Source organism: Zonotrichia leucophrys, chromosome 1 (assembly GCF_028769735.1).
Source record: "Zonotrichia leucophrys gambelii isolate GWCS_2022_RI chromosome 1, RI_Zleu_2.0, whole genome shotgun sequence".
Lineage (NCBI taxonomy): Eukaryota > Metazoa > Chordata > Aves > Passeriformes > Passerellidae > Zonotrichia > Zonotrichia leucophrys.
Window position 1 is genome coordinate 67178835 of NC_088169.1, and position 20979 is coordinate 67199813.

General features: G+C 34.0%; 1 protein-coding gene across 11 annotated transcripts in view; it reads right to left on the reverse strand.

Moving 5' to 3' along the window:
• The window catches only part of NBEA (neurobeachin), a 456358-nt gene that overhangs the window by 177486 nt on the left and 257893 nt on the right, over positions 1-20979 (reverse strand). For all 11 annotated transcript variants that reach the window (XM_064716099.1, XM_064716185.1, XM_064716109.1 and 8 more), the window contains one exon: positions 4327-4451. In XM_064716099.1, coding sequence (XP_064572169.1) covers positions 4327-4451 — 125 coding nt within the window. The remainder of the gene's footprint in view (positions 1-4326; positions 4452-20979) is intronic.

Here is a 20979-nt window from a genome sequence, read left to right on the forward strand (position 1 = left end):
CTGTCCCTTGTTTGTGTTCCTGTGGATTTCAGACCCTCAGTTTCATAGCAGGAACACACACAACCTTGCTTCTAGGGTAGCTCTTGCCTGTTAAATAATCTGATCCTACCTGCCATTCTTTGAAGGTCTCTCAAAATTCATCTGAAAACAGATTTCAGATTTCAACACTCCTGATTGCCAAACCTGATGCATTTTAATTGTGTTTGTGTAATAAAAATGTATTTCTAGTGATAAGTAAATATAGTATTTGGTGAAACTTAGAGCACTAATGACAAGACCCAGAAGGAGCCAGAGTCTTCTTCGGCTAGAACTGCCCTTGAAATAAGGTTGCTAATAAGATATCCAAACACATATGCAAGTTCAAAAGCCATATGTGGCTATATTGCACATATATCTGTGGCTTTATTTCAAAACTTGAGCATTATGGAGGCATTTTTATTTTTTGCTTTCTTTTTCATTCTAAGCATTTAGGATCTGTCATGCTAATCAGCTTAACAGGCTAAATATTCTTGAGCACATACCCTAGATATATTTGACCAGCTTACACATGTATGTTTAGAATGTGGGCACTGAGTTCATTCTCATTTACTTTAATGTTGATTAGAAAATGTAGCCTTTCTTGTACTCACTCTATGTATAAATTGTTTATGGACTTTTACAAGCTGATAGACTAAATTTTAATAAAGGAACTGGTCTAGGTTGACCTTTGTGGACCAGTATTCTACCTCACTGGTAGGATGTACAGTAGTGTCTCCTTTATGCTAATCTCCAATGACTGTAAATTGTTAAGTTGATTAACTAGAAGAGACAGTTCTTTCACCACATGTGCAGAATCTCTGTGAATTGGGTCATATCTGCATATTTCACATATCCATCACAGCAAAATTTGGGGAAGAAAAGTAGGTTGTAGATTCATTTATACAATCTTTTCTTTTTTCTTTCTTTTCATTTACAATTTACTTATTTACACTGAAATTCCATCTAAACTTAGAATAATAATTGTTTAAATTATTGATGTTATAAAATTAAAACTCTACTAAAAGTTCCCTGTAATTCAAATTCAATTTTAGCTTGCACTTTTATACTGCAGTAAGTAGCATCTCTTCAGCTATACAAAAGAGAGAAATGAAATTATATTTTGATTCGAGTAAGAATTTAACTAAAACAAAAGGGCATTACAGATACAATGTTGAACTAATTGCGCTTGTACTTTACATCTGGGTATGAAAGCAACTTTAACAGATTACAAACAAATCAAATGCCTAATAATAAAGTCTTAGAAATGGTGGAGACTAATCCAAAAGGAAAAATTATCCAGTCAATCTCTTGTAAATGCTGCTGTGACTGAGATGCAAAGAGTCTCAAGGTACAGCTAAGTATCTAGCCATAGGAATCTGCTATTTTTCACACTGTTTTAAATAGGCACAGAAATATGTTATGATTTCTAATTGCAATATTTCTTACTGGTCAGGTAATTTGAAGATATATTCATATGTAGACATATGCCCAGACACATACATATTGTATACATAATATATCTTATGAAAAATGGAAATCCAAACATGCATACAGGAGCTGACTAACAGACTATAGTTAAGTAGAAACTTCATTGTGACAAATTTTTGGAGAAAATATTGTTTCCCAATAGTACAACATTGAATGTTTCCTACAGGAAGAAGTCACTATCAAATAAAATTAACACTTCTCTTTTTAGGCCTTCTAGATGGAATTTAACATTTGTTTTACTTCTCTAAAACAAACATTTAGATCATAAACATAGTTTTAATTTCCAAGACTCCTTCCTTAATTACTGCAAATATAATATAATTACAGTATCCATACATCCAACATCAAATATTATTTAATACTAGAGTAGCTTTTTTATCTATCAAGGTCATGTCTTGATGGCTGCACAAGCTCAGATAAATCAGGTGTTAAGCAGGCACATCTCCAAGGAATCTGATAATTCTCTCATCTGCAATCCTCAGCATATCTTATTATTTACTGCCAAAGAAATGACTGATTAATTTTGTCATCTTTGCTCTGTGATTTTTGCTCAGCTGAGGCTGGCTGCCCTCTTCTGCAATGCCTGATCAGACCTATTTAAGTTGATGCCTTTGATCGCAGACACTGAGGAGCTTGCTGACTTAGGCTTTGACTAAACATTCCTCCACTGCAATATTTATGCACAGAACCCTAAATGATAATGGACAGTCATTGTAAATAACAAAAACTCGTAAGATGTTTCCACTATTTTTCTGAGGCTCAAGACAGCTTTACTTGTACTAGAGGTATCAGTCAAGATGAAAAATTGAAACAAAAGCCCAACAAATTTTCCTTTGATGAATACTTTATTTGTCACAAGAGAAGTATCTGAGGTCAGGAAATAAAATCTGTTATTGGAAAACTATGTAGTCTGACTTTTTTAAAAAATGCTTTTAATTCTTTCTGTAGTGTGATGTCATACTCAGTTTTGGAAGCTAGGGGCATTTTACTATCAAACTGTTCCAAACAAAATTATCACAAAAAAAACAATAAAAAAAACTACAATGAAAGTTAAGCCCTATGAAAAGAAAAATAAATCTGCCTCTAGCTCTTTATTAATCACATTCCAGCACCAGAGGCTAGAAGTACATCAAACTGCACCAAATCCTTTTCACATGACAACCTCATAAATTATTCAACTCATTAGTAACACCAAGAGGCATAAAAATAACATCAGTGTTAGGGATGTTTTCTTACAGAGAAAGGTCAGCTAAATGTTTCAGTATTAAAATCCAAAGGCTTAAGCCTCTGAAAAGTAAATACATCTAGATAGAATCCATGAATATTTTAATGCATGCTGATTTTAAATTCCCTGTTAATTTTAATACATATATGAAAAGCTAGAAATATTTTTTAAATTCTGAAAACTTCAGTCTATTGTTAATTTTTATGTAACCACTAAGTTTGATGTGCACCATCTGTGTATAAACCTGAATTTTAATTTTCCTGTATGGTGAATGCACTAACAGGTGTTATAGAAATTTAAAGCCCATGGTTTTAGTGACTATTTGCCTTTCAAAAGCAACACCGCAATCAGCACAGTTTTGTACCCGACTCTCATAAAATCTCCATCCTGATGTTTTGGAAGAACATGGAGAAAATAACCCTTTGTCAAATATGAAATACCATATAAAAATGGGGGAAATGTCTTCCTTAATCAAGCTTAAGGAAAGTTTATGACTTGAAGTGCTAGACATGATAGTCCTCACCTTTAAGTAAGGATTAAGTTACACCTCCAAGTATAACTGTACACACAGATATTAATTCATATGTCCAACCTTCTTTGGATCCCAGCTATTTGCCTTATACAACCACAAAGTTGGTGAAAAGTGTAGGTCATATACAGAGTTAGCTTTATATCTATCATTTTCAGAACTTTTGGCAACCTTAGCCTTTGGCTAAACATCAGATAAAAGGTTCAACTTGCTTTGGAAATGATTATTTCAATTTTTTACTCCTAAATGCTAAAGAATCATAGCATTTTCTTTTCAGCACTAAAACAAAAAAAACCACAAAACCAGAAAACCATCACAATACTCTTTAAAAAGCTCCTGTCTTTGATATGCTAGAGAGGTATCCCAGCTTAAACCCAAGAATTAAATTTGCTTTAGATTTTTGGAGTACTCAGGTTCAGTCTGCCGTACAGAAGTCACAAACATATGAAACTTCTACATGTTATAGAGGAATTTGTAAGCACATCCTCAATCCTCTTTTATACTCCAGCTACATGTCCATGAAAATCAAACATTATTTAATTATTCAGTTTCTAAAACTGAAGCTTCTATGTATTTAGATCACAAATGAATCGCAAGTTATCCTTAAAAAATATTATTGTTAACAAGTTCGAATGCATTTCACGATTTGCAGAAAAAAATACTTCTGGCTGAAATTGGCATGCCAGAATAAAATTTCTGATATTTTTAAATTCCTCATTCAGAAAATGTCTCCAATGGAACTATTATGATGCATAAGTTTGATGACTTATTTCATTCAGTCACTCCAGAGAGACATGTTCAGTTGCTTTTACAAGCCTCGCAAAATTGCTGGGAATGCTAGAGAAGTATGATGTGAATCCCTTGGGGATCAGGAAATTTAACAGCTCACAAGCTCAAGTCTTCTGGTTCATTAAAGTGTAAGAATTGAAAGAATTCCTTTTCTAAGAATATGTTGTCGTAAGAATTCTCAGCACTGTCCTTGAGAAAGAAGGGACATGATTCTGAGGAATCCATGGACATCAAGAAAGTATCATGAGCTATATTTTTAAGCTGAGGTAATACTGACCATATTCCACAGCAGCTTTTAGGAGAGCATCAGCATGAGTAGACCCAAAAGCATTGCGAACAAATCTCCTTCGTCGGCGCAAATCATCTTCCCAGTAATCCAAGCGCCAGAAGTCATGCAGTTGGCTGGAAAATAAAGAACACACACATCAGCACCTACCACAGCTTGAACTGTATTTACATACATTATAGTATAATTTCACTGCTGCTTTCCCATTTCTGGAATACAATCTTGTAAAAACATGTATTACTGAAACTTACAATATTCTAGCATTTCTTTACATGCATTTATGTATTATAAACCCCAGCACTGCCTGTCTCAAAGTGTTCTGCCTGCTGCTAAAAACATTAATCACACTGAACCCATTAACAAATGCAGCATCAAATTACAAGTATTAATGGCACAGCTTGCTTTCTGTTACAGTGTTTTTAACAAGGCTTGTAAATCATAGAATGGACCTCAGTGCAAATAGTTTGCAATTTAATGACTATGGTCCCTTAGCAGACCAAACTTAAAAGTATAAAATATTGCCCACTTGAATTTTGTGGAACTATGATTAAACTAATGTGCTGAAATATTCATTGAAATAATTCCCCACTGCCCCTAGCAACCTGAGAAAATTGCAATTTTATTCATTATTAATAACACTGAATTAGAGCAGCAAAAAAGTTCCACCATGTGGTAATTGTCTTGGTAAATTATTATTCCAGCACTAACAGAGTACTAGGATGATTTTATAGCTCCCAGCTAATACAAGCCATTAACAACCATGGCCATCTTAGTGTAACATTGCCTTTTTACATTCAAAAGAATATTAAACTCCTGTAGAATTATATAAGCCATTGTTAATCTATATTAAAGCCAAAAAGTACACATATATAATCATCTGGTATTCAGCTTTTTTTCTAAAGAGCTGACCAGCTCCACTTTCAGGCAACTTCTTGACCTAAACAACACACAACTCTTTTATAAGATGTTTGGGCAAAGCTGCATTCTAAGCCAACATTTTAAAAGCTTTTTTGATCACTAGGAAGAATGTAAAATGTTTGTGGATGCATCCTTATTATCAGACTCCTAATTGAACACACTATACATTTAAAATTATTCTGCACGCCTTGACCTTGTGGACCCTAACTAGGGAACCAGTGCTCTAAACAAGTAATTTTCAATCCATCTGTAGTGCCCTGGACATGTGTAATCAAAAGACAAAAAGAAAAAAGAAAAAAAAAAGAGGGAAAAAATGTTTACAACTCATAAGTATGGTATATTTCTTTGCAGGATTTTTCTAGTTATTTCTTCAGCCACTATTTTCTATATCGGCTTCATTTTGATCAGCTATGTGCTGGTAGCCATTTCCAGAGGAAAAGTAGAAATATGCGAATGTAGGACAGACATTTGCATTCTTTGCAGTCCACTTAAGCACTTTTTTTTTAATGCTTTCATTAGTTATTGTCCAACTTTACTAACTGCTGTCATGAGACCTGGATCTGTTACAGAGGGCAGGGCACCATGAGGAGTGGATCTGGCATCCTCCCTTCTAGCCACTAACAAATTTTCAGAAGCAGCACACCGTAATTTTTAGTCAATGCTGCTATTTTTTGCCATTCTCAATGGCATTTTCACAAGATGCTTCTTAAGGCTGTGCGAAGCCCCTACTTTTATGGCTGCCTTGCAGAACACACATTTTACTTATTTACAAGCAGCAAGGAGGCAACTTCAGTGGTTTTTCTAAAGGCAAGAAACCTTCCTTTTATAATTCCATTTCAGAATAAGTAATGACAGGACAGAAGTAAAAATATTAATGAAAACCTTTTAAAAAAAGATCTCAAATTATTTGTATTGGCAGCAATAAGAAAACCGCTAATGTTGATAAGAATGATCTACATAATAATAAAATACTTAATGAAATTAAGAAATATTCATATTCAGCCTAAAAAAACTATGTTTTTAATTTGCTCTGTGTTTAATCTGGTAATTCATTACTTTGATTAATTAGTCTGAAGATTACTGTACATTCTCAATTTAACATAAACCAGATTTTAAAACCACTATTTTAATGAAGTGTTAAGTAAGAAAGTAATGAAATTTTCAGAAGATTAAGTCTATTTTGCAGATCCAAAAAATGATTACAAGTTCACCAGGGACTGAAGCTTGAAATATGTAATAATGGTGCAAAATTAATTTTTTTGAGAAAAAAGACCAGAAACATCATTTCTATTCACAAACTATATGACTTTTAAAAACAGAACTGAAGTTTCTTGTTACAGTTTTCTACAGTCTATCCTATAATGTTACTACATGCTTCCAGGTCCTGGAAGTTGGTATCTCTACCCTAAAGAAAAGGTTTCTGAATCTTAACTAGTTGATTGAAGATTGATTTTTGACTCAAAACAGTATCATCAACAAAAAGACAAGATACCTTTGCTACGCTGTTGTTAGAAAGAAAGCAGAAACTTCAAAAGATGATGGATCTATACTTACAGAAAGCTTTGAATGATTGAGCTTCATCACTTGAATAACGGGCAGAAAAAAATGTGTGATTTTCTTTAAAAGTTGTATTCTTATATCTCTAGGTTGAATTAAAAATACTGCTAAAGTAGAATACTGTGGCACCAGTTTCATCCTAAAATTTAGAATTTAGCCTGCTTTAAGTCAAACATTATAGACTGAATCAGTGTTAAATTGCCTAGCCCACAGATTACAGTACTTTAGACATACTTATATTCTAATCCTGTGGATATCACTTAGATTTAAAGATTTTTGAGGAATTTAGGTAGCTGTTAGGTAGTTCTAAATGATGGCTGCAAATGAAGTAGAACTATATTTTCTAATGATGTACCAGGCACAAGTGAGTCCCAATCTGCAAATTGCCCATAAGTCTTTCTGCTACACCTTTCTTAAATTTCTTGACTAAATCAAGTAATTTTAGTAATTTATTTTTTGTGACAAGGACAATATTTCAATAGGCTTTACTTTTCCTTATAATGCATATTAATAATCCTTATTTCCACAGCCAACTAGATTACATGTAATTTCTCATTCCTCCATATTTTATACCAGTCAAGTGACATTTTGCATCAGCCTTGTTTAAAAGAAGAAGTGCATATTAAGCATAACATAATGAATATTTTTTAAGACTTAAAGTTTATAGCATCATATATGAGATGCTTCTAAACAATTTTAAGAAAAGAGAAATACATATCTATATCCTTCCAACTGAACAGCTATTTTAAATGTATACTAAAACACAGGACCCAAAGAACTCCACATGATGAGTTTAACTGTCAGAGAGAATTTCCTTACAAACTACAGTATAATCCAATATAATCCAATATAAACCTTTCTCATCATAATGAGAACTGGCATGAATCTAGAAATACTACAAGGCTACTAACAATGAAAAAAATTCTTTTTAATGGTATGGTGTTGCAACTTAATCCCAAATTTCTGATGTGCAGTACTTCATATAGTTAATAGAGACAAAGAAAATACATGTTTTAATGGAACAAGCCCTATTGTACTACATACTGAAGGATTACCAATTTTGTTTCACTGGCACTGTCATCACAGGTACCCACCAGACAGCTTGATGCGCATGCTCTCCTACTTCAAATACACTTTTCTTGGCCAGCATGGGATGGAAAGGCAGACTGGTGTTATGCTGCCCTGGGTAGCCACAATGGACTTTGATAAATTGGAGAAAATTTGAAGTCTCTCAAATGCAGGTTGCTCTAAAACTCAGATCTGCCCAGAATTCTTCATTATATTCTTTACTGCCATACCACACACATCTTGCATGTGGGAACAGAGATTATTGACACAGACTAAAGTGTTTCAGATAGCTCAATTATCTTCTCAGAGGAGAAACTGTGACATGCTTTGCCAGAAAAACAATTAAGAGGAATGCCAAGTCAGCCTGCACAGCAAAGTTCTCCCTGCCTTTTCACATCTCCATAGCTTGAACATTAAAAAGACAACTCTTGAAAAGATTTTCTGTTAATTCCTATGGCCATAGCTGCAATGAAGAGCATGGGAAGGGTTTTTCCTTGGACTTATGAATACTAGCTGTCCTAAACTGTAAGTCTTTGTCCATCCTGTGTGCATTCAGCATCTGTGACAACAGCTGCATGGCTGAGAAACCCAGTCCCTGTTTGGAAACAAGATGCAGTTTGCTACATGTCACCTACAGCTACAGCAACTAGTGACAAAAATGAATTCTGGAAAGTAGCAGTACACAAAAAAGATCCTCATACTGCAGCCCCAAGGATGGGCTGCCAGATGGAAGAGATTAAGTTTGAATATATTAATGAAGAGGAACAAGCCTGCAGACATGGGGGAAGGGGGAAAAGTTGTTTTGAAAGAGAGGTGGGTCACAGAATTGGAAGGATCTCAGAGAATCCTTAGTCTTTGTAATACTGGGAAAATACTAGAAAAGACAAGGAATTTATGATCTATAATTTCAACAATTAGTCCTGGTTGCTTTTATGGGACATATTTTGAAAAAGAAAAATTATTCTTTTCACAGTGTGGAATTATGACTGTGTTTTGAGAAATAAGGAAAAAAAAGTATATTTGGAAAGCATAAAGAATTCCCCTAATGTAGAAGAAAACCAGAAAGTGAATGACATTTAAAAAAAAAGGTAAGTAAAAGAAAACTTGAAATACAAAAAATACAAAACCACTTATGCAATATTTTTCATGGTGAAAGCCAATATATAAACATATTTGCCAGAAGATCCAAGAGCAGATGTCTTCTGTAACAACAAAGGAGTAAATAAGGTTCAGAAATAGCGTTGCAATAGATACAGTAAAGTAACTGTAAATAATATTCAACCCTGGAAATATTAATACAGGGAATAAAGATGTAATGAACCTGAGAAACACCTAATGTCATGAAAATTGGGAAAGATGGTAAAAAAGGGGAAGGGTTTCCACTTGGACTTTGAAACAAGGATGAAATAGAGCACAGAGAAACTCTAACAGCAACCACTACTACTGATCATCAGAATAGGAGCAGAGGAGTCACCTCTGAAAAGCAAAAAGAGAACTGCTAACAGTTTCTCTCCTCTGATCATGTTACTAATGGTCTTGCATTAATAATGAAGGACAAAGCTGAGACAACAGAGAATGAAATGAAAGAGAGAAAAACTATCAGAGGATGACTAATGATTAAAGATGCACCAAATTTATGGAGAAGAATTTCTAAGAACTGTTTTAAAGGGTAACACCCTTTTCAGAAAGGAGGAAGTGATTTATGGGGCTTTTATTTTCTTCTTAAGGCACTGGAAAAAGGAGTATTTAACACACATTCTTAATGAAGATTTCCAGCTCCTGAAACTTCTGTGTCTTAATTGAGGACATATCAAAAGCTGAAAACAAAAATCTCTCAATTTGAATTATTCTTCAGATAGATGAGATGTTAGAAAGGAGAGTAATGTCAGTAGATGTGAAAGGGAGGCTGTGACAATAGAGATGTTAATTTTAGCTGTGGTACTACTTAAACCACACACTTCTAAGTCAGTAAAATCCCAGGATAATGGATTTTAGTCTATTGCATAGAGTCTGAAGGAAAAAACTCATAATGAATAGACAAATAAATGAGGATTAACAGTTTACTGATTGCCTAGATTTTTATAAAGCTTAGTTCTTCAGAATGAGTTGCTCACCATGGAATGGCTGCAATATTATTAAAAAGTAGTAAACTTATATCAAGAAGCAGCAGTTGTAGGGAAATAAGACTAACCATGCATAAAGTTATAAATGGGGAAAAAATAGAGAGAAAAAAGCCACATACTCTTAAAAATAAAAATGGAAGTGGCAATAATTCAAATCTAAAACTAATTATAAGTAGAATTTTTAAAATTATTGAATTAACATAAAATAGAAATTTAAAATAATGAGAGAGAAATTTGGCAAATCTATCCAAGTACTAATGGGCAATTGTAGCACACTACATGTAGGACAGCTAAATGAAACAATACAGTTTTCTAAAGTTATATACTTGGTTCACTTTAGTGACTCCAATGGCATTGAATGAAGAACTGAAGGACCTTACAAAGCAGATACATAAATTGTCAGTGTTTGACTCACCAGAATCACAAAGGGCTTTTTAGCAACAAAATATGAGTAAGAACAATGCAATTGCACCAGATTCTAGAGATAATAAATTGTAAACTTAGTAACACTAAAATGAAGTAAAATTTAGGGTTAGAATTAGGACATAAAAGATAATATTTGGAAAAAAAAAAGGAAAAGAAAGTGGTTGAAACAATACTCTGGTTTAACTCAGATTTCTGGTTTAACTCAGATTTCTGGTTTGGAGCCTAAATTCTGTTTCAGAATGTGGTTTGCTGCCACTCCAACAAAGATGAAACAAAACATCCAAAGCCCAAAAAGCCATTTTATAGTTTTAGATAAAGCAAAATTTGGGCAAAATTCCCTTTTGGAAAATACCTTGAAAGAATTGTTTAGGAAACATTTATTTTTACTGTATATTTTGTTATGTCATGCTATCTGAGTACAATGGGCACTTAGGAATATTTCACAAGTACTGCCATGATGCCTCAGTACAACAAAATCCAAGATGGAATGAATTGGAGGTCATCTCTGTATTTCTTAACTGGCTGCAAAATGAGACAGACAGAATGGCTTAGACTAGGAGCATTACTATAAGAGGCTAAAATTAAGCAAAATGCATTCCATGATAAAGGTGCATGATAATTTTCTTATTCAAAATGTAGAAATATCTCAAAATTTAATTGACACAAAACTTGGTCTAGAAAATGATCATTGAATTTCAAGCAAAAAAAAGTTGTTTTATGTTTTGACTAGTATGCTATAATATCACATCTGAAACAGGCACCATGACATTAACATACAGCCTTGCTTTTAGGAAATACAGTATGAAAATAAAAACATTTGAAAACTTTTATTAATTTATAAAAATGCAGAAGAAACAAAATAATGTATTTTCATGGGAATTTATGCCATCATAACTTTTTCCCAGAAGATTTGATCAAAATAATGTTTTCTAATTTAAATGGGTTTAAGAATGAAATTTTCATTTAATGCTTCTACATTTTTTACAGGCATATTACCTACTGTAAGCAAAATTATTTTCCTTGTTAAGCACATCACCTGTAAAACTAAAAGAAAAATAAAAGTGGATACCCTCTGTCTACAAAAACAGGAGACCTCATGATATAATACAAATTTTTGTCAAAATTGTCTGGAAAGTAATGTGCGATTTTATAGCTATAATCCATAAGAAATCAGATAAACATCTCAGAAAATAACTTCTTTTCTTTAATTTAGACAAGGTAAAATGCTGCTTTAATAAATTAAATCAAAAGAAGTAGTTTTAGGACAACTATTATTTTGCTATAGAAATGCTGTTTTTCAAACAATGTTAACTTTAATAGATACAGTTCTTAGGATATTTAAGATCTTATGATATCTAAGATATTTAATGAATTAAGTTTGGGATTTTTTTTCAATTGTAGTTTATCCTCTGAGCTTCAAACATTAAACATTCTTCCAGTAGTGATTCTGTAGAATGGATTAATCTGATAATGCTGTTACCTACTTCTGTTTGGCTTTTCAATCAAGACCATCAAAGTGCATTTAAGTAGGAAGAATGGCAACTCAATTCTGCCTATGCAAGTGGTTGAACATAAACCAGATGAACTGGTGTTGTGACCACTGGAAAGTAAGAGGATTCCTTCTTGTATTGCCTCTTACTGTCTGACTCCTTTTTTGCATAGAAATTAATTAAAAAACTCCCAAATCTCAACTCCTTCCCACAACAGCCCTTCCCTGTCTGGGATCTTTTAGTATTATTTGCTTGGTTCAGCTGTAGCACTGAGAAAGGAAGAGTGAGAGAACAATTATTCAAATCTCACAGAGAAACCTTCCTCCTTCGCCTTTTGCATGAGCATTAACTATGCTACTTATGCAGATGATAGGATATTTTATTCTTGGTGTAATGAATAGGTTCTTTTGGTTGTTTGTTCTACCTTTTCTGGAGAGAAATTGAGAAAAATCCTAAAACACAATGATCTCTTTTCCCATTGAATTCTGAAGGACAGTAACACCACTTCACTAAGAAACTCCAGTAAACAAAGCTGGAGATTATTTTTAATGTCACTCCCATACAGTCTACATCAGCACAATGCAGAAGTCCTGAGATTTTTGTAAATGTTCTAATGAAGCAGTTACTTTTTACAAGGAAAATAGGTTACTCTGTGTTTCAAGATTTTATGTATCATATTTAACACATATCTAAGGACAGTAGGGTCCTAGCTTACAAAAAAAATTCTGAGTCTTTATGACTTGTCTGCAATTCTAGAAGAGTTAAATAGTACCTAAAATTTTGAACAGTTATGATTAGTGGGCTCGGACAAATGAAAAATAGTCCCCAGATTTCCAAGTGGGCATCCCAAGTAAAAGAGGTTGCTGAAGCTCTGGAAAACTTGGGTGCCTCATTGCCTTACTTAAAGGTCAAACGCTAAAAGCTCAGACTTGTAAGTAGGGATAACATATGTGACTGCTGATGAGGATGCTGTCCCAGCTGTCTGCTCCATTCCAGATGCACAGATTAAGGTGTCTGAATCTCTTGTGATGGAACTACTGAAGAACCTACTGAGCACACAAATTACAGCCCTGTTTCTGGACAAACCGGCAACAACTTGTCAAAAAATCTAGAGCTGCACTTTTAACAGAAACAATGTGGTTGAGATAGACAGCTAGGACTTGTTATCTCATTAGTTACTCCTGTTTGTAAGTCATGGCATGGAATATGGAATCCAGGAACAGAAATTTTGTCTCTTGAAGTCTTTAATCAGAAAAAAAGTGAAAATGCTTTCTCTAAATGTTTTAAAAGCGTTATTCTAAAACTAAGGGACACAGCTTTATTAAATATATATATACACACACACTATTTCTCAAAAACCTGTAATGAATTACTGTTTCAGACCTTTTTAAATTATTCAAGCTGCAACTGTTTAAAGACAGCTAACTTATTAACCTGGCATTGAGATGAAATAATTAGCTTCCTTGAGGCCTATCAACAAACAGCAACAGTAATCAAAATCTAATAAATAAATAATAAGGTTTTACTTAGGCAATTGTTTTTATTTCCATCATGCAGAGCTGCTTATTAAAATGCAAGTCTAAAAATACATATTTTAAAAGAGTAATTATTTTTTTGCAAGATGCCAATTCAAGCTTGGAAATTGGAAGTACTTGAATTCAAAATTTATAGAAGCCTGAGGTTTTACATCCCCTGCAAGTTTTTTGCACAGATTTATTTTTCCCCTATCATCCAGAAGTACAGCATAAGTTAAGAAAAAACACATACCTGTCGTTAACTTAATGCTGTTCTTAAGAACTAAAACAAAAACACGACAGCCCAATCAGTGGATATGCCTTTTCTGGTGTATAAACAATTATTCCTATCCCCAAATATAACTTGTATTGATGAAATAAACATTTGCCAAGAGCCTGGCTATGAATGCTATAGAATTTTTAATAGAGACTCTGTTTATAATACTATCAAATAAATACTGAAGTAATCTTAACTTTGATCTTTTTTGTTACTGGGAATTTTTGCAAGAGCTAAAAAGCCAGCTTGGCAAGTAAATCAAAACTTTTCTATTTATACTTTACTTTTGACAGTCAAGAGGTTCTTCAGAAGTATAGAAATGGTCTTCTATAAAACATCCCAAAATATATCAGCATGACTTAATGATGTCTTTTGGGCTCTGAAAATATTATATGAGAAGAAGCAGACGTGAAATTGGGGAAAAAAAAAAGAAAAAAAAAACAAGTTATAACTTCTTTGTTTTCAGTCTTGAAATAAATTGCTACTTTTGAGGGTTCTGTAAAAAAATAAGTAGGATATACTTTAAAGAATTTTTGCATACAAAGTATTTACCAATCTATTACTCTGGATGTGCTTTTTAATGTTTTCCTTTTTTTTATCAATTTAATCACACGATTCTGTGTGAAAATCATGAGATACGGATAGATACAGATGCTTTTTCCTTTGTCTGTAGCACAAATCTGTGACATGACCATGTGTTGTATCTTCTGCATTTTTCATGCATATTTACAGTTCAGTTGCTGTTGTATAGTAAGTATGACTCCCTATAGGGATGTGCTTTAAAATATATTACAGAATGTGTATTTGACTGTATTTGGGTCTATATTTTTAAATGAATACTACAGCTAAAGAAAAATCATCAGCCGGCAGTTCAATAAATTTATACAACCCTCTTCCACTTTTCTGTGTAGAATGACCATAAGAAATTACAATCCTCAACCTTGCAAATTAAGCAGATTTTATACTTTACATGTTCACTGCAGGTTGATGGTTTGGAGGGTTTTTTTGAGACTTCATTATCACAGTTTGTATGGCAGATGGAAAATGAGAAAGGAGTTCAATCCCATCTATCATTACAGCAGAAAGGAAAGATTCAGTTCTGAATTAGACAGCCAGTGGAGGAAGGAATCATGTGCCTGGATGGAGAGAAGGATGTTCCTCTCTCCCTTCAGAGCACGGGTAGCCAAATTTCCTGATCCAAGAAACCAAAAGCTGAAAACTTCACAGAATTCTGAAATGCAAACTGTAAGTTTAGAAATGGCAAAACTCTAAGATTAGTTCAAAAGTGGGACAAAGGGGGAAAAAAGGGAGCTGGATGCAGCCTGTACCTGGGTTTGAACGTAATTTGGTGATGGAATTTTTTGGTTTACTTTCTCTGAGCTCTAAATATGGATAATCATTAATATTTTGTGCCAAAGCTCTGGTGACACATGCGCTTGGAAAGAGTGGATTTTGAAGAGCTGAAATGTTACATGTGGCTTAAGAACCACGACACAAGTCATTCACCCTCAGAGATTCTCCAAATTCTAATGACAAACTTGGGCAAAAATACAGCTTACTCTCTTTGTTCTTCAACACTTTCATTCTTTTTTAACCTCTTGATTCATTTAACTGCTCCGAATCTCCCCTGTGTAGCTCAATAGACATTTTGTCTGAAGATGCTAAGAAGCTGATGATCACCTTGTCTTTGAAAACTGCTTGTTCTACAGGGACCAAAATGCCTGTGACCTCAAAGAATTTGTTTTTCTTTCTTGCAATCTGGAAGACACAGTTCAATTACTGGGAAGTTAATAGTAGCAATTAACAGTTGTAGTTTACTGGAAGATTAAGGTTGTCAAATTATGCCAAATGATAGCTGAGTTGAGTTTCTTTAATCTAACTCAAGTTGTCAACATTATTGACATTCAACTAATCAACCCAGGTCCATTCCTCAGGCAATGGAGAGAACTAGTTTCACCTTGGGAAAAGTTGGGTGATAGGATGGGAATGCTAGTGTTCTTGTACCAAGTAATCAAGGTCTCAACACTACAGAAAGTGAAAACCTTGGTTTCTCAAGAAAAAATCTGCTGTCTAAAACCTGCGTAAATTGTCAAGGGAAAGATCGTGTCAGAGAACTCACATGACTGTGAAATCCAAGAGCCAGGATTCAGAAAATGTAGAATTATAGGCTATATGGGTCCTGTTACATGAGAGAAATAGAGAATGTGGTCGACTGACTTGTCCCAGTCTTGTATTAATTCAAGTAAATGTAACATGGAGGTATCTTTTCATTATCCGATTAACCTGATAAAGGGAATTGTGAAAGAAAAAACAGGCAAAAGCTACAGAAATCATCTTATCTGCATAAATTAATAAAAAAAATCAAAATTCCACTTTTGAAGAATGGGCTTATCATTTTAATGCTATAAAATGGAAATGGAGAGTCAGGAGGTCAGCATTCAAAACCCCTAGATTCAGACTGCAAATGCCTTATTTGAATTGATACCAAATCATGAACATAAATAATAGAAATTCAGGACACAAAAGTTATATAAATTCAAGCAATAAAAAAAAGGCTGACACTTAAAAAAATCAGACTATATTATTAAAGCAATTGAGAAAGTCTAACAGTTAAACACTTAAAAACCAGAGTACTCTTTATTATGTATAATTAAAAATAGAATATCAAGACTATTATTTTTGAGGGACTAAATCTGTGGAGTAGTAAATAAATATTTTTATTGAAGAAATACAATTTTTTAGACCCAATTATAAAAGAAGTATGAGTCTGTTAAATCCCATTTAATTCAACCACATATTTAAAATTAGATATGTTTCAGGACCTATTCTAGGGGCTTAATTACACCAAAATATGAAAAAATGTTCTATGCTGATACTAGAATATCAATGCACTTTTCTCTACCACAGATTGAAAAGTGATTGGCAAAGATATATATGCATAAATTGTTGTTTATTACATTAAAATGGGAGTTTAGTTGAAATTATTTTATTAACATTTTTCTTCTCTTTTTTAAGAAGCAAACAACCTAACACAAAAGACAAACGGCGAAAAGCTTGCAAGATTCCTAGTAAGAAATTGATGAATTGACACTAGTGTGAAGAGCTGCTAAATCACTCTGAAAGATTATTAATCTTTTTTACAGGAAATAAATGTAGAGTTTATTCTCATATCCTGCCTTAAAGGACTTTTAATTAAATTCATAAGCCTTGTACAGTTTGAGAATAGCTTTTGCCTAGTATATCAGACTTTATTTAAGAAACCAAAGCAACCTATGACCAGGTTGGTTAGTACACATGACATGACTCTGTATTGCTCAAGAGATATGCTATTTCTTTTCTAATGTATAAGTGAAGCAGCAAAAGGCTCTTTGTCCTACCAATAGAAGGCAAAATAATTCAGTTCTTTCCTCTATACTGTTCTGTTGATGGATACTTACAGAACATGTCCTTCCATGAGTCTTTCTTTTTGCAAACTATCTAAATTAAGTTGCTTTAGTCATACTCATATTATCATTGATTTGAAGCATCCTTGTCCTTCTGTAAATTTTCTGCAGTTAGCGATGTGGGTCCAAATTGCACACACAAACTAAGGTATAAAATATATCAGATCTACTACTTTTTAACAGCAATATCCTTCCATGGAGCAATAAAGCTGAATAATGTACAAACACCTCTTTCTAGTTTAACATTTAATCTGCCTAAAGTTTCATGTGTGGTTTAGGGGTGGGAGGAAAGGCACACAAAAAAATGTGCTCCTGTTCACAGCAAGTAAGGATTGTGCTTCAATGTATCTAATGTATCTTATCCCAAGAAAAATATACATAATACTTCCTTTATTTAGCTTCAGGGAGACTTTTGGAAAATGACACTCTACCATGACATCTATGTAAAATGCAACGAAAATACTCTAGCTTTCCCCTCCACCACACTTACAACTGTGTTATGAATTAATTCCTGACAGGAGCCCAAACAGGCTGTGTAGCTCAACAGATTTATAATGAAAAAAACCACCATTAACACAACAACTCCAGTGTGTCTCTGACTGTAGGGATTTAGAAAGCAGCAAGAAGGCAGTATGATTGGGAATTGATACCCTATCAATAATTATATCACTTGTCAAAATTCATTGACTTGACAGAGTGATGGTGCTTTCTGACTGGCCTTTAACCAGCAGCAGGAGCACTGGCTCTTGCACCACAAAACCCTCTTTGCTGATAACATAAATATCTGCACAGGCCTCAACATGGTAGAAAAGAAGCACATTAAAAATCTCATATTCAAGGAAACATGAAGTTCGGTACAGACACACAGTAATGTACCCTTCTGAAAGCTCTTTTAAGTATAATCCTTAGTGTTTTCACTACAAATGTTTATAAATGTTTAAAAAAACTGTTTAGTGAACATCTCCTACCTGCAACAGGCCTTTAAAATTAAGCAGGAAGAAATCAATCAGGTCAGATCATTGGTCTTTCTGATATCAAATATTTTCCTGGTGTGAGATCAAAATTTTGGAAAAAAAAAATAAAATCTGTGTTCTACCTTTGCTCCACATGAGACTACTGACAGCATACCAAAAAAAAAAAAAAAAGTGTAATACAATCTTAATACTTCTAGAGCACCAGCAGGCCTTAGGAGTATAAGGAAATTTGCAGAAAGACAAAGAGGACTCTCTCCTTGCTTTGAGATGTCTTACTTGCTGGATTAATTTTTTACCCAAGAGTGCTCAAGGAATACTCATGAGGGGAGAATCATGTCCACTATCCCTTATTTTCAAGTAACATTTGCAAGCAAAGTACTTTTTAATTTGCACATTGTGCATCAAAAAAAAAAATAAAGGAACCTCCATTCATCACTTTTAATTACATGTACAACCTAAATCCCAACATCCTCAGGCATGAGAATGCCATTCACTACATAACATTATGCCTGCAAAGGTCTGGCAATACTCTCAAAGGCTGTGACAACAAATCAAAATGATTTTTTGCAGGCTTTGCCAACAAAGTGTCTCTCTCTAAAACATACACACAAATAATATTTGTGCTTAGACCATTACAGCTGACTATTTGAGAGGAAACACAATCATACAAGAAAAGCTATGGTGGATAGAGCACGCTTCCCCCATGAATCACCAAAGTTTTGGGGAATGGAGCACTGTCAGCCTTTTCTGACAATGCTAGCTCATTTTAAGCTAGTAAAACATTAATTGGAATGGGGAATGAAAGGGCTATGACCATAGAATTACAATCTGGCTCAGACACAGGCTCATCTCTTACAACATTATTTCAATTCTTTATGTTTTTCCCTTTTTGAAAATATTGAGTCAGTGAGGAAGGTTTAGTCATTCCTAGTTGGCTTCCTTTTGGCAATAAAGCCACAACCTGGCTGGCACATTACGCTTGCAGGAAGGAGGGTGGGTGGGAAACAAAAACAAGTTCATATGTGTATCATTCTCCTCTCTCTGACTATTGCACAAAATAAAACAGCTCCATCTGGAAGGATTAACAGAGACCTGCTCCAGAATAAGCTACAGCCTGCTAGGGGAGCCTCCAGGAAGGAGAAAAAGGCCATTTTGGAGCCTCACAGCTAAAGAACAGAGACCTAACTGAGAAGGATTATGATAGTGATGTTTAATATTATAAATGGCACCAAGATGGTGAGTTGAAAACAAGGACTCACTATTTCTCATAAGAAGACACCTAGAGAGAACACAGAGTCATCAAGTAACAAGTTCAGAACAAATGGTGGTGCACTTTGTGAATTTCTCACACAACATACTCAAGGGTATGGGGTACAGGGCACCCAATGCTATGTGATATTGTGGTCAGCCGAAGTTTAAATGAGTCCTTAAAAGGATAAGACATTTCCCTTCACAGATGGGAAAAAAACCATCAGAAGTTATTAAACTCAAGGATATCACCTCTGCCTCAGGAAGTCCCTGAGTTACAATTTGCTGAAAGCTGGCAGGATATGCCGGGGGAGTATAATGGTAAAGTCACCTGGGGAAATACTAAACTCCTCCCCAGGTCTCCACTGCTGGCAGCTGACAAATATTGGAGTAGCAGACTTGTAATCCTATTCTTGGAGTTTGCTTTTATTATAGTTTTTTACTGTTATTTTGGGGCTGATTGCCCACTGCCAATAAATAGCCCCACATCAACTAGGTTTGAGTGAATTGACTCAAGCCCAGGTTAGCAGCAGTACAAATTAACTTGTGCCATTGCTCAGCTAACGAGCATAGGACAGAACATTTTCAGCAGGAGGATTTAGGCTCTGTAATTATTCTTTAGCAGAAGGTTTCAACAAAGGATAAGACATACTTACACATACTACAAAATTCATAGGTCTTGAAATATAAACTAGCTCCTAATATAAAACTCCCTTAGCTTATGAGCTTTTAATTTTTTCCAATGTTATCTAGGTCTTACATTCACAGCCAAGTATTAATAATAAAGTATTATGCTGTAACATTTGAATAAGTTGACTATTTTATAATCTTCACATTTATTCCCTTTGACTAAGTGCAGTGAATACAACTATATGCTGTTAAGTACAGGAATTTGATATACACATGAAAGAAATTCACACGGTTTCATCAATAGTATGGTATTTTGCTAGTATAAAAGAGAAATCAATCTACCTGCACTTTAAATGATATAATATGGAATACAAAATTTCTTTTACATATTTTTTGATAAAAAAATACCCCTTTTTGGTTGCTATTCTTTAAATGAAGATATGAATATTACAAAGCAGCTGTGTCAGACAGTACATTTTCTAGGATACATATAATGTAAGAAAATTTTGGAAGGACTGTCTTTAAGCATGAAATTCCATGGGATTAGACTGCAATGAAAATGTTACAAGTAAAATACCTTCCAAATCTGAAAAGTGACTTCTTTAGTATGTAACTGAAAATTGTGAAACAAAAAGAAATGTGAAGTTAAACAAAAGGAAAAAATTAGTATGCTTAAGGCAGCAGTTGATCCATTTAAAAACCACCACTTTATCTGCTCTCTTTTCCTTTGCAAAATCCAATAAACTGCCATTATATTCCTTTTAAATGGTTCCATTACAAGGATTCTATAACAACAGACTAATCTCTTGATAATTATAATAAATGCCTGTAATCAAAGCAGGAACCACTTAAAATAAGGAGAAAGGCTGTTTTCCATCAAACTCATTGTAGTTCTGTGACCTCTGGAGCATTAAGCTACATCATACGCTGCCACCTCTAACTGCAACACAGCTTTCCTACCAATCTTGCTCAAATA